Below are 15,251 nucleotides of genomic sequence, written 5' to 3' on the forward strand. Positions count from 1 at the left end.
AATAAATGGTTTGATGGTATAGTTAACCGATCTTAAACAGTAGTTAAGATATAGGGAAAAGACAGCATGATAGCAACTGCTACCACCCCATTTCAAAGAGTACGTTCCTATATTCCTTCCTTCCATCCATCCATCCGATCCATCCATCCATGCATGCCTGCATGCATGCATGGATACATACATGCATGGATACATACATACATGCATACATACATACATGCTGGATAGTCAGCGCTCGTGTCGTCCTCTAAAAAAAAGGTTGTTGAAAGTCAGCGCTCGTTGTGTCGTCCTCTAATCTTGTGCTCCCGTCTTGTTCCGCGCTGTTACCTCAAGATACATGCATGCATACACTCTAAAAAAAGTGTAAAAGGAGGGTAACTTCGGGATTTTTGCTATCTGAAACCGCATGGCTTAAATATACTCTGCGCAATCACCCGCACGGAAGACGTTAGTCTCTTTCGCATGACTTTACACCATTTCGTCCCTGCAGCTCAAGCAAAAAAAAGTTTGCCGCTTGTTTCTTTTTTTTTTTTTTATGATGGTAACCGGTTTCAAGCTGGGTGCGGCTGTGTTTCTACTTCCCGTCCGATGTCCTTTCAAGAGCTACCACAAAAGGACCCCCCGTTTTTCCCCGGAGGAGGTGGGGAATCGTCGAAAGTTGGGAGCATCTTATCTTCTTACAAAAAGCGGTGCCTCCCCCCTTCACCTCCCCCCCCCCCCGACACCCCTTGGTCGTCCCGTCTTTTGACTGCTACGCGAGCTTAACCGTGGAGGGAGCAAGGCCGAACTCAGAACAAGGGCGGACAGACAAGTGTGTACGCTGCAAAACAGGGAGAAAGGGCAGGTGAGGGGGGAGTGGTGGTGAGGCAAGAAGCGAAGCAGTTGCTTTTATTCTCAACACAGTCACGTGTTCGTAGTTGCTTGAGCCTGCCTGCGTTCCCTGCGACTCTGCGAGTCCGAGAAGACGACGACGGCGATTGCCGCACGAGTCAGCGTTCGTGCTCTTTGTCGTTGGTACTCATCTGTGTTTTTAGAAAAGTTCGGTTGCTCTCAGCGATTATTTCATCGAGTGCACTCATCGATGCCTCACTATGAAACGACTTCGTGAAAGTGTGAACTTCGGAATGAAACGGCGGATGGCTGGTCGTCGCGGTGGTGGTGTTGCAACGGATCCTTGGCGCCAAATTTCAGCCGCGCATGTAAGTGACGTTTTACATTTCGTTTTACGTGTTTTTCTCTGCTATTTAACTTGGCCTGAACATGTTTTGTTATTGCTTACGTCCGCGACGCTGCTTGTTTGTCTGTGAAACGGCCTCTGAGCACGACGTCTTGGATCCCAACCTGAGCATACCACTCCCTCAGTTCAGACTGGAGGAGCGGCGCATCCCAAAATTTTCAGATGGTCACGACCTTTTTGCGGGATGTTAATGGTGCAATTTTAGTCGTCTACGACGCTCACAAGCATATCCCGCGGTCGAAAGTATGCGTCGACGAGCGCTAATGCAGTCCCGGTGATACGCATTGACGTGTTTGCATGCCACATTATTTTTGCTCGCTGCCTACAATCGATTTTGATCGTCTGTTGTTGCTGCTTTACGGGAACGTTGCCATAAATGCGGGAGAGCATGCAGGGTGATGGGTTAAGTTTACGGTTCTTTTGCCAGCAACCTGTACGTTCGAAGGCAGCGCGCTTCATATCCTAAAGTCACGCTTTCAGAACGGCGATTTAACCCCGCAGTTTTGAGCTGATGGCGTCGAGACCAGAGGTGGGACCGAGCCGATTCGTGTACATGTATACTGTCGCAGTGACGCAATGTGCAGGAAAGACATTTCTCACGCTTTTTTTTTTCTTTTCGCTGCAGGCTCAAGTCCTTCGTCTCGTCTGCGCAAGAACGTAGACTGTCGTTTCTCCAAAGAATTTGAAACTGGTCTCTGCTATCCGTGCTGGTAAGTCCAAAGCATTGTTTCCGTCCAGAAAGGGGCGTTTAAATTGACACGCGCACTTTTGTGGCACATATTGCTGATCACTGACATCTGCCTCAATGTATACTGCTTGGGATTCTCGTCGGAGAATATTTATGTCGCGTGCCATATGTGTGTCTCCTTGCGTGTTGCCATTTTCGCTCATGCCGTGCAATATGGTGCACGCCCAGACAGTGACTTATCAATTGAGTTTCATTATGTTTGAGGGCGTGTGCGAGTAAATAGTGTTATTTAACTTGCTGATCACTTATGTTAAGAACTGATAATAAATATTGGACTCGATCAAATCACTTAACAAGTGAAAAATCTGGTTTAGCTGGTGATCAGATGTCTTCAGCATTGAAGCAAACCATGTGTCACCCCTTCTCTGCTATAAAACTGACTTTCTTTTTGTAATCGGTACATAAAAAGACCAGCGCAAAAAAAATAATTACGGGGACAAAGGAACAAAAAATGACAGGACGGGCACTGAAATGCGTTTTGTGTTCCTTTTTACCTGTTTTCTTTTTTTTTTTTCGCTGGTCTTTTAGGGCGTAAGTATGAACCAACTGGCCCAAACAGCTATTTTGATTAAATGTGCTAATTTTCGTTAGCGAGCTAAGGAAAATTTTTAAGTCGGAATGGTAGGAAAACATTTTTGGTGTTGGCTGAGGCTTTGATGAAGCGTTTAGTTCAGGAATTCGTTTTGGATGATGTGTTCGCAGGTACTGTTAGTCCAAATGCATTAAATTATCCATGAGTATGATGAGCGCAATGACCACGGTGAAGGCGATGGCCATGTGTGTGATGGAGGCCTCTGTGCTCTCCAAGCGATTGATAGTGGTTCCATAGTGGCTCTGCCCGCAATGCCTATGCACGAATGACCAAAATGTTTTCCGTCAGCGCGTTTTCATTCACAGTCATTTATGTTCGGTGATTTTCATTTCAATAATTCGCAATTTGTGATGCCGCCAGACGGATAAGGCCATCGGGAGCACTTCCGAACAGCGGCATTTTTGCGCACATTTTGAAAACTTTGGTGAATTGCCTACACCATACTCTCCAACATATACCCGCATTGCGATGACTGCTCAAAATAAGCAATATGCCCTCTGCTGCATGCGACGTTCACCAGCCATTTCAAGTAGGATTGAGTGCTACTGTAGCTGAAGATGATGTATGGGCTTCTGAGAAGTTGACTGTCTTGCAGACGAGGACTTCGTAGTCGGTATAGCGATGCTCGACGCCGCCGTAGGTGACTATCGCGCAGCGCTGAGAAGGCTGCAGCCTGCCGGCAGTCTTCATTCCCTTGTAGAGAGCGCGTGCAACGTAGAGCGGCTCTCTATCGGAGGTCATGCCCCCTTGGATGGCTCTTTTCAGCACTGCGCCATCAGTCGCAGCCTGCCACTCCAGGCGTGCACCATCGGAAACGAGCGCCTGCGAATCAGAGTTTCAACACCGAGTGTGATTACACTGGATCTGATTGGTAACACAGTATGCCATCAATCAAACGACGTGAGAGGCGGGCAAAAAGGGTCTGAAGAACAAACCCTTACAAAAATAGATATTGAATTTCTGTTACGCATGTTATGTGTTTTTGATGAGTCATCAACCACTCAAAGGAGATTCAAGATTAGATGTGTTTTAACGTCAGATCCGCAACAGACTTTCCTTTGAGGTCACACAAGAAGTTTTGTGCTTGGAAAACGCAACAGTATTTTTGGGTAGGAGCTAATGTGGAAATACATTGACTTTCTCAAATGAGGAAAAGTATACATCACTAAGTGAATATATATTCTTTCCTTGTTAACTGCACGCTTTCAGAGCCCTAAGTTTGCATTTCTGTTTAGCATATGTAGGATGTTGCCTAAGAAACAACTTTTATGTGTTTTAACATGGGATCCGCAACAGACTTTCATTTGAGATTACGCAAGAAGTTTTGTGCTTGGAAAACACAGTATTTTTGTATAGGAGCTAATGTGGAAATACATTGACCTTCTCAAATGAGAGAAAGTATACATTACTAAGCGAATGTATATACTTTGCTATGTTTTCATTTCTGTTTAGCATTCACTGTAAAAACAAAAACAACTTTTTCGACATTTGTTTCATTCAAAACACGTTTACACCCTGAGTCTTGGGTGTTTGTGCCATTGCAAATCACTTCTTGCGAAGCGAAGGGGTGCTATGTTTGAACAATATGCTTTAGGGTGTTACGGGCAAGGATATTGTTGTGTACGCGAACCGACGCACTGCCAACCCGCCTACAAGCAAACGGACGCACGGCCGCTCCATTTCCAATGCCTCCTTGCACCTGCGAGGAGGCCGCTTCGAAAGACCAGCAGGGGTACCCTGCCTGCGCCAACGACGACGCGCGGACGTAACCCGAGCCGTGCGTTGCCTCGGAACTGGACCGTCGTGGGAGCATGTGCGCGACCAGGGCACGAGAAGCATTGCCTTCTTTATAATGCATGATATTTTGCGTGTTTCTTAAGCTTTCGAGCTCCTTCTTGCTCTGCGTATAGATTAGCCGAGCCCTCAGTCATCGCATCGCTTCCCGAAATGTTTAGATACAAATAAGATTTAGTTACCAGTAAAATAGTGTCGGCGCTGCTGCGCTTGCCGGTATTGAAGCTTGGTCGCACTTTTTTTTTCCTTAAATGTTCGTGCTACAGCTCAGTGTTCAGCGAAAATTACGCCCAAGGTAGTAACCACCGAAGAGCCAGCGCTGATGAATTTACCAGCGATGCCAAACTCGACATGTTAAAATGACTCCAGTGGACAAAATAGTGCGCAGAGGTATCCAGAACATTAGATGCAAGTTCTAATGGTCAAGAAGTTGTATTTGTTAGAGCAGCCGCAATTGCCTGTACACTTCGAAACATGCTTCGAAACATTAAAGTCCCAATCTTATGAATGCAGTCAAGACATAAGAAGCAAATACGTTACCAATGTTATCAGTTTCCCCGAGTGGCCGAGTGGTTAGCGTAGAAAGCTACAGATTAAGAGGTACCGAGTTCGAATCGCACCAGAGGCGCAGTTTTCTTTTCGCTTAGTATTAAATTTTTTTATTTTTTAGCTTTTTTTAATGTAGTTGAGGACCTTCGCTACGTTTTAGCTTTTACTTTTTATCCAAAAGTGAAAGCCATCAGGCGCTCATTGGTCAACACTCATGAACAACACACAAGAAATGCACACATTAGGTACCAACCAGAAACACGGTGGCCAACTTTCTTGTGAAACTCATCAAAAATGCATCAAGAAAATGTATAGAAATGTTAATGTGCATGAGGAGAAATGTAATTAACATTTAATCAGAAACTCATTAAGCTTTTTTGTAAGGGAAGACACCTCATTTTTTACATTTGGAGACGTTCTGAAGTGGATAGGCGATACTGCAAAAATAGCGAGCTTCAGTTGATTTGTCGCGCTGTGCAAGGAGCCATTTTATGTATCCTTACTGCTACCCTCTGATGAACCTGTTTTGAAAGCTTAACCGTTACATTTTCACTCGAGTAGCGGCTCACAATTCGAAAATCAGTTTCGCACTAACCCCCAAGTTGCCAGCAAGTGGGGAAGACACTAACAGCACATCGAAGCAACCAATGGCGCAGATGCAGCAATAACACATGTACCATCATTAAACACCCGCGCTAAGTGTCTTGGCGGTTCCCATCCGCCGACAAAACAAGACACCATTGTATTCAGGACATGCAGTCGCCATGTACCAAACACGGACCAATCCCAACACCGGCATAAAAAACAAGCTACAGATCTTTTGCATTTCTAAAAAAAAACACACACACACACACAAAAACAGCAATCGCCATACTCGCAATTTTGCAGCCACCTTTATGTCACTCCCCGTCCATAAGCAGGCATATTTCCTTCTGTTCGGATAAAATGCTTGGACTGAGTGTTTGACTGACTGACTCCCTTCGAAAAGTTGCACCGGATCTACTGCGCGCAGCGCTACACATTTACATCAGCTTTTAACCCTACTTTGTGCGTCAGCTTCTTGGAAACACTTATGCGCCACTTTGCCGTTCACTCATTGGAACGACATTTTTGTGTCCGCCCTGCAGGACTGACCTGATCAATAATACCGGCCCGAGCTCAACTAGACCGAATGGCGACCCAATGTCTCTAACGGCGTACGATTGCCGTGTTGGTAGCAGGAGAGGTCAGCTCTGTTATTCACGAGAGCGCAAACGAACACCAAGACGACGAAAAGGAAGTAGTAGACGAATCAGACAACCTCTATATACAGAAAAGATGCGGAGAGCTCCTGAACCGAGTACTGAAGGAGGGAGTATGAATGTGTTATCGTTAGTGATGTTTGTCTTCCTTGCTTTTTTTTTTTGGATGCTTTGACATTACATTTTGTGTATTTAGTTGTTTAAACTAATATTTATGTCAATATTTTCGATTCTTATATTAAACTTTCGGCTGCACCACGCATTCCCTATATCTCCCTGTGTTCGCAGCTCCAGCCAACGGGCATTCGTGACCTGTGGATAGCGCGCGTAGCCAACTGGAAATCTTAAAGGGCAACTCCAATGGTTTTTTCATCATTTAGTGTTTTTAGATGAATTACATTCCTTGGCATGTCCTGACTCCAACACAAAAAACCGTTTTTCGAAATTCCAAGTAGAAGTATTTTTAAAAAAGAAAAACAGCAAATCGAAACCGAAACTGCTTTCACGGCCAGAAACGACGTCCCAGTTGTAGAAATGGTGACGTCACACTCAGTATTAGAAAAACACTCGTACGTGCGTTGGATGGTGAAAATAAAGCATGGAAATCATGACGCACTGCATAAAATGTCTGAGGCAGTTCAATATAAGCCTCACAATTTCATAATCACGCGGGAAGTGGACAGTAACTCCGGTATACTGTGTGTGACGTCAGAAACTCAGTGTTGCCCGCAGAAATACTCTGAACTTAGGCCATGAAAGCGGCATATTTTAAAGCCATGTTGCGCGTGAACGGATTATCGTACGGCGCCCAAATTTTGTGGAATGCGTCAGGACGGAGAGGAGAACCTATGGTAAAATTTTTACTAAAATATTCGAATGTCAAAAAACCTCCGTAGTTGCCATTTAAGGGGTCACGTGGTTTCTACTCCCACGCTACCTACCTAACTTTTTCTTACTTCAGCTCATTTATTTTACTTTATTTAAATAAAACTTCGTCAGAAAGTTTGTGCCGATCCAATTATTTTTACTTGTTTTTGAAGTGGCTCCAGCCGCAACCATAATTCCTTCATAATGAAAATAATAAAATTCACATAAGAAGAGGTATTTGGAAAGGAGATAGGATACAAATAGTTCTGTTAACCACTTCCATAAAGGAAGTATTCAGAGACGGGAATTGCGACACTTAGTTAACGGTTAAGGGTTCATGGAGAACACTTCTGCAATCTCCTATTCACCGTTTACCAATAATGATTATTGCTCTGGACAAGGAAATCAGAATGGTAAGCCTAAAAATTAATATACATGAAATTGAAGTAACGGTGGACATAAAATTAATATGCAGGAGATTAAAGTAATGTTCAATAGACTGGGAACAAAACAAGAATTTACGACAGGTAGAAACATATTAAAGTGGTATGCGAATATACTTTGGACCGGTAGCAACCGCAGATTCCGACTACAAAAGGGAGATGACTAGCAGAATAAGATTGGGATGGAGCGCATTCGGCAAATATTCGCAGAATATGACTAGCAACTTAGCGGTATTGCTCAAGACGAGTATACAACAGTTCCATCTTACCGGTAACTCCCCTATATGGGGCAGAAAAGTGGAGGGATTCAACGTAAGTTGAAGAGAGCGCAGAAGACTATGGAGCAGATATTTGTGTTGTGTAAAGTTTACAGACGGATATTGACAGGTCATGACAGTTTACACTACACTGCAAATCATTGCAAGGACCAAGAAAGGTATCTCGTTTATGCGGAAATGTAACAGGTAGTATGGACCACGGTAGTGAAATGACCAGGAGACTGCTTTTACATGCGAGAATGTGAAAACATTAGGCTACTTTGTCAAGTGCAAAGACATGCTGCGCTGCATACACACCGAGTTATGAGTCATGAGTGCGCGTAATGTTTGTACAAACTCTACACCTTACCTTCATTTCGTTAATAAATAAAGAGTCGCTAGTCATGCTACACTGCATAATGACTATGAGTCAGAAGACATGATCTGGATAGTGAGTCATGATTATACGTGGCGTTTGTACCAAGCCTACACCGAACATTACGTTACTTCGTAAGGTACTAAGTCATGCGACATTGCGAAACGAATTTGAGTCATGAGTCATGCGTATAACTGAGTAATGACTGTGCGTAATGACTGTATAGACTCTCTACAACTTATAGTACGTTACGTTTCGAAGTACTCTTGTCTCGCTACGCAGCGTAATAAAAATCAGTAAGGATCTATCTGGGGTCATTCGTGAGTTACGCTTCAACATTCATGGCTACAGATATCATCTTACATACGTCGTGGCACCGTTCATGGGCGTGATCACGTCATTCGAATCTCGGGCCATGGACGTCGCCGAATTGTTGCTTACGGGACGAAAATGATTTCTCTTTACTAAGAATGAAGTCAAGTGCATTGGCAGGCATCCGCAGGCCATGACTGACAGCTTATCGTCAACAGCTGTATCTTTCCGGTACTCACAAACTAAGAGGGTATAGCAAAAAACGGTTGAAGTTGGCGTGAGGACCGCGCAGTAACGTAAAGAAAGGAAAATCATATGCACAGTCTTTGTCAAAAGTCCAGAGCCCAGTTGGGCTGCTTCTGAGCCACTTCGCGCGGTTTGTAAAACATTTTCTGTGTTCCGAATCGTTCGGTGGTAAGATTTTTTGTCCTATCCTCTCCGATGGGAAAGACCTCCACTAAGGCTAAATCAGCGTCACTGCACGACTCAGGAGCATACTCCGTGGGATCTACACTTCTGACAAGGACTGTATATGTAACGTGCTAAGAGTCAGGAAGAGAGCTGGATTGACTAAAAAATAAACTTGAGTCAATGACAGCCCAGTTGAAATTGAGAATAAGCAATAAACACGACCAGACTAGGCCACTCGAAGGCAACATAAGCGATGGTCGCTTAGTGTAATGAACTGGGTTCCGAGAGAAGGCAGACTAGACAGGAGGCCGCAGAAGATCACAAGCGGACGGATAAGTAAGTTTGCTGGGTTGAGGTGGGTGCTGCAGTTGGCACGGGACAGGATTAACTGGTGAAAAACCCTTCATTGGGCGCAGTTGTGAAAATTACGATCATGATGATGTTGATAGCAATTATTTTTTGATTTTGAAAACTGCGCACGCGAATTTGGGATGACATGGACTTGGTTTAGACTGTGGAGAGCAAAACACATTCTTCAGTGGCACACCAAGGTCGCTGGCCATCAGCCTGTACAAGTTCTAGACTTCAGGTGCTCTCATGAAGTTGCATAGTAGTTCAGAGGAGGCGCAGAAACGTGGGAGCTCTTTGCACTAAGCCACCTACTTGGCAAGGCAGAAATTTCGTTTTTGCTTAAATTATATCGTAATTACCAATAATTTGTCGAAATTAGAGTTTTTAAAAAATATCCATCACCTACATAATCATCACATATCAGTACAATACGTATTTCTTCTCTCAGGAGCCGTGAACTTGCGACAATATTACTTTAACGGCTCTTGCCTCTTAGCCGGAAGTAAAACGTTAGTGCTGATAGCTTTCCTTCAGTGGTGTCTTAGTTTGCAGGAAGCAAAGAGGGGGAAAAATGCAGGTTACCTTTAAGCTCTGCTTTGAAGTGCATATGGCGTGGTAGGGTTGAAGGCTCTCGTCTGTGGTCCCTATCGCGGTGTCTCTTTCGCGTACATGTAGTTTCTACTAGATTATTTACCAATATCTTAATTTCTGCCTCTGGTATCTCACACAGTCTTATGAGGATACAATGTTAATCTACCACTGTACCGGTCGTAGACGATCACCTGACACTCCGTTTTAACCAAGGCACATATACCTGCTTGGATGGCCCAGCAGTAGAGTGCCTTACTTGGCATCAAAGAGGTTTCGAAGGTTTATTCTTATTCCACCTTTGAGGGACGCCTCAAATGATGAGGAACGCCTCCAGAGCTGGCGTCCTTCTTGGCCTGAGTCTCTTCGGTACAATAAGCTTCTCATACCACCGTCTATAGGAGCCAACACGCAGCAAAATCGAAGCACTCTACTTACATTCACGTGATTTGGATCGCTGCTTCATGGGAGGTATGTAAGCGGCATGCCGCGGAACAGAGATGCAAGACTCTATTATTGCATACCTGACCAATTTGCCGCTCTCACGGCGAGTGTTTTCCTGCCGTCTTCGCGATGCGCGATTCTTCCCACGCTTGTGATCGCAACTTCGGTATAATTAGGTGCTCATATATAGCGGAGTCTGTAGCAGCGTGATAACACTGCATGTGCAATAGCGAGAAAAATGGAGAAGAAATCAGTGTCATTGCACTGACCTGGTAGTCCCAGTATTTGTGTTCCACTTTATCTTGGCCCACGTAGCAGAAAGCGAGGATGGTGAGCACCTTGCCAAGTATAACGTTGCTCTCGTGCACCGCGCGCCCAACATAGGTGATCGCGCCTACCGTGTCGTCGCCTCCGGGCACAGCGTCTACCGGGATTTTGCCTCTTTTGCAGGTCGCCCAGACGCATGGAGACTTGTAGCTGATCGCTGCGAGGAAAATTCAAACTCTATCACATGCGTATGTGAAAACTTTGCGCAATGCAACCCTTTAGAAAGTGAACTCCATTTGAAGTTGTGTCTTCGCACACGTTGTACTGTGGTTCTTCGGATGCTCAACAAGACGCACTCGTTACGGTGACAGGAAACGCAAGATGATCGTGCATAGAAATTTCTAAGCTAATAACCTTATGAGTCTAAATCAACTCGGGCTGCTTTGCTTGTGGGACATGCACCACCGTTCACGCAGGCTCCCAGCCAAATGCGACTTGGCACTTATAGTAGATACATAGTTGTCGAACATAAACTACTTATTCAACACCGGCCCTGCCCATACGTCAAATTACGGCTGCCCGAAATTTCACTTCACTTGATGGTGCAGATATTTTTTAACTGCAATTGTTTTCGTTGCTTATAGTGAACACCTTATAGTGAGCACCTTATAGTGAACACCTAAGCCAGCGGTGCAAAAAGCTAACCAGAACAGTTGTACCGCTGGCCTTTAAGCCATACCCACATCACGTCAAATGTTGTTCGCTGTGTTATAGGCGCTGACACACCGTGGACCGCGGACACTTAGAGTCATCTTGGAGTCGAATATAATCATATTAGTTTTCATCAGAAGCCTTAATTTGATGTATTATAAGAAACTACTAACCCTTGGTGAAGCTTGTATGCTCGCGGCGCCCGTCTTTGTCGCAGAAGCAGAGATAGTTGATGCATCCAGTACTAATGCAGTACCAGAGCGGAGGTCGAGGGATGTGACGGCAGAAAGGAAATAAATCACTCCCGGCACCGGTCTGGTTTTGTGGCACGCTCTGCCCACAGGAATCGTTTCCGGCATAGTTGTGGTCCACTAATACTGGCTCCTCGCACGAGTTATTATTGGGAAAGTTCTGGTTTGGCGATGCCCGTTGAAACGGAAGCTCGTCGGCGGTGTTCTGGTCCCGCAATTCTCTGTGCCTACGTGAGCCGTCCCCGGTACATTTCTGATTAGGTAAGACTTTCTGTCCATCCGAATTGTTCACCCCCGCACAGTCCTGGTTCAATGATGGTCCTTGGTTATAGGAAGCGTCGTCAGCACAAATCTGGTTCGGCGGTGCTGTCTGCTCACACGAGGCGTCCATGACTAATTAGAAGCAGCACCAGAGTCACCAGAGCTGACTTGTACCGCAGGAAGCGAAAGTCCACGACGATTCAGCTGCCCACAGCCTATTTTTCACAAATACTTGCGGTTAGGTGACATCCGCAAGCTGCCGGCTCCGCTTCTTCTTCTTCTTCTTCTGCTTTGATAAATGGCACATACCCACGAAGGGGGATTGGGATCAGTGTGGACTGCCAAGTGTCCTACAGATACTGAATATGTACATTAAATTCTTTATCAAGTAACAATACCCTAAGTTTTAAGATAACACAATTGAATGACAGGAAAAAAATACAGAGCAAAAAATTTGGAAGTCTGTAAATTTGGAATATAATTAGCAAGGGAATCTGTCCGTAGCTGCTCGCTGAACGAAGGTGCGTGCACGAGTCCACGACAACAGAAACACGATTTCTGTGCTACGCGTATTGCATGCGTATTGCCATTCCCTGAAAACTGCAGCAACGGAAGTGCCGGGTGACGTAACTAAAAAATAAAACACAACAAAAAGGAAGTCAATGAAGCTATATGTTTTCTGAGTATACATTGAAGGGCACAAACTAAAATGCATACGCAATAAAATAGTTTCATGGATTAAAATTGCTTGCAGAAATCCTCTGATCATGCCAATTGTGTCCGTCGCGTTATTATCAATACGTTGAATCAAAACGAATAAGAGCGCATATAAAGAACGCACTACCCGTCGCTTCTGTGGCGCAGTAGATTCACGCCACGTACGTGATTGAAAGACATGTGCTCGATTACTGTAGGTGCAGTTTTTTTATTTTTTTTTGTAAATGCACAACATTCAAATGATATACGACCATATTTCCTCGAGTATGTTCCCCTTTAGGTTGCATAATAGCATGTTTTTGTTCTGAACAGCAGCAAAACCAGCCGCGAACGCAGCCATAATATGACGGTAAGACAACGGTTGCACTATACAATTACCTTCACTGTAATCAACTCCTGTCTTCAGTGAGTGTATGTTCCCTTTCGGTTGCGTTCAGACAGAGCTCTCAGCAACAATCACCTTTTAACAAGCTTTAAACTCTTTTAACGAATTTACGCGGCGTCGATTTTTGAAATTAACTTATTCAATGTCGCAAAGATGGCGCGATGGACGCCACCGATATCTTATGCACTTTACAGAAAGTAATTTTAATGTATACTATTATATTAATATTTCATATCAGTTGCCATACAGCGCTTCATGCTCAAACAAAACGTAGGGTTGTGTTTTATTTTTCAGTGACGCACCCGGCACTTAATTCCGTTGCTGCAGTTTTCGGGGAATGGCAATACGCGTCACAGACCAACCAGCGCACGTTTCCACGCAATCCCACTTCTGACACCACGCACACCTCTGCCCTTCAACTACTTCGTCTTCGTTCCTCCGTGTTCCTCCGTGACAATATCGAACATAGCATTCTCATTCAGTTTAGGCTAATAGAGAAGCTTGAATACCATGCCTAAGCGGTTGCTGATGATGGCGATGACAATGAAACTCTTGAATTTCTTATCTCTTATCTGCTAGCAGTTCTTATTCGCAGACCACGTATCCCGTAAAGTATGTACTTCTACTCTTCGGAAATCCCGTCGTGTGCATCAAGAAATTTTTCAGCTTAACGAATGTTACAAATGCAGGTAGTTGGTTGTGTATATTTAAATATTGCGCGCTGACACAGTGCTTAAGTGCTGCTCGCCTTACTCTCAAGAAATGGTCACCTTCATGTTCCAGTGAATATATTAACTTGTTTCTGAGGATTTACCACATACTCCACACGTCTGATCTTGATTAAATTTCCTTTTTTTTGCGACACCAGCCAGCTCGGCTCGTCGCGTGGGCTCGTATGCTCGTATGTCGTAGCCGCAAATGACAGGAGCTGCCAACTTGGGTCTCTCGTTTCACATGCATGGGAAGGTTATGTCTGAATCAGCCTGCCAGGACTCAGGTATCCACGTTACCCCTATAGGCCGCTCAGGCACGTTCATACGGCTTGGTTAAAGAGGGGCTTTATATGTGGGCTGGTAGCCTACGCTGTCGCGCGTTATACTCTTAAAGGCGGAGCTTAAGTGTCCCCCATATTTATGCAATAAACGCCTTTACCACCACCGCCTAAAACGCCGGTGAAATTAGATGCGTTCAACGGAACGCTGCTTGGGTTCGATGCAACGTTCGATCGCCCCAAGCCAAAGCTTTCGCTCCACATTCGTAGGCCGTAGCCACAAATGGCGGGCACAACGAAACCCCCAGGAGACGATGTGTAGAAGAAATGGATGAAGAGCGCGCTGCATGTCTCGAGAAAGGAAGGAAGAGGGCTTTGCCCGTGACGTCGAAGGTTGTCGGCGCGCAGAATTTGCACAAAGAGTGGGCGAGCACGAGTCGGCCACGCGAGAGGTTCACCGCCGCTTCACTAACAACCCCCTTGGAAGTGTTTGTTCTGTGTGCGACCGGCGGTGGCATAAAAAGAATCTAACACCGGTGAGAGAACTTATGGACCCGACTCACAATTGACCTCGAGCGTAGCCATGCAGCCGTTGCTTTCGCAATTCAACTACGGTTAACCAGAATTAAACCACAGCCAACCTTTGTAGCTGCGTGTTCTAAGGCACCCTGATCTAGTTTCAGATAGTAGGGCACTGCCTCTTGAGTGGTAGGATATAACTTGCGAATTGAAGAATATAGTCGGTAGCCACCCATGGTGATGAAGCACCGAGAAGGTAAAGAAGACTACATACATTCAGCATTTTCTTTCTGAGGAGCAAGTTGAAAAGCTTTCGTGCTACAAAGCTATTCGAAACAGCTGAGATTGAGGTCAGAATGAATGAGATTGTGAGAAGATCCACCGCTCAGTGCGTATTATAAAGTCCAGATCGCCCGCTCTGGGGAGAAACTTCGCCCGTGGTAGCCTTAAGTAAATATTTTGCCCTTTGTTCTCTAAATGGTGAGCTGTAATTTGCTCTTTTTTCCGCCATACTGTCCAAATTACATCCAATCACATTAAATATCGGTATGAGCTGGACGAAATTTAGCTATTCTTCAGCTTTCATATTTGCAAAATGTTGACTTTGTATTGCAGCATTTATTTCACTTATGTTACAGTAGGTGAGAAAGGGTTTTTTGCTGGCTCTCGCGCGTAGCTTGTAGCTGTCTACGATACTGATCACAATTACTTGAATTTTTTGGGACTGCTTATATGCACATTTTTCAGTGAATATCCGCAGTGGTTGTGTTGCTTTTTGAATTAATTTATATGTGGTAGCTCCAATTCATTTTGCCATTCATGTTGGCCCCCTTCATTCACCGGTTTATTTCAAGGACGCTTTGTCACCCTATGTATTGTGTGTAGTACGTGTATAGTTCGGTATTTTTCGGAATGACACCGCGGCTCGTGAGCTTTGGT

At 44.8% G+C, this 15,251-nt stretch overlaps 1 protein-coding gene across 1 annotated transcript; it reads right to left on the reverse strand.

Annotated features, from left to right (window-relative positions):
* Window positions 1-3,102: 3,102 nt before the first annotated feature.
* On the reverse strand, window positions 3,103-14,378 carry LOC146206111 (pfs47 receptor-like). Its single transcript, XM_084608524.1, has 3 exons — window positions 14,357-14,378; window positions 10,480-10,694; window positions 3,103-3,399 (listed from the first exon to the last, which is right to left on the reverse strand). Exons 1-3 carry the CDS (start codon window positions 14,376-14,378, stop codon window positions 3,103-3,105), a joined length of 534 nt encoding a protein of 177 aa, XP_084464650.1.
* Between the last annotated feature and the right edge of the window lie 873 nt (window positions 14,379-15,251).

Source organism: Amblyomma maculatum, chromosome 1 (assembly GCF_055883805.1).
Source record: "Amblyomma maculatum isolate TAMU_Amacu chromosome 1, ASM5588380v1, whole genome shotgun sequence".
Classification (NCBI taxonomy): Eukaryota; Metazoa; Arthropoda; class Arachnida; order Ixodida; family Ixodidae; genus Amblyomma; species Amblyomma maculatum.

What these genes read in the sequence shown, in the direction of transcription:
- LOC146206111 (XM_084608524.1), bottom strand. Translation starts at nt 14,378, where the DNA reads ATGGCTACGCTCGAGGTCAATT. An exon ending in GGCTACGCTCGAGGTCAATT is followed by an intron (nt 10,695 to 14,356) that starts GTGAGTCGGGTC and finishes TTTTCCTCGCAG; the next exon opens with CGATCAGCTACAAGTCTCCA. An exon ending in ACAAATACTGGGACTACCAG is followed by an intron (nt 3,400 to 10,479) that starts GTCAGTGCAATG and finishes TCTGATTCGCAG; the next exon opens with GCGCTCGTTTCCGATGGTGC.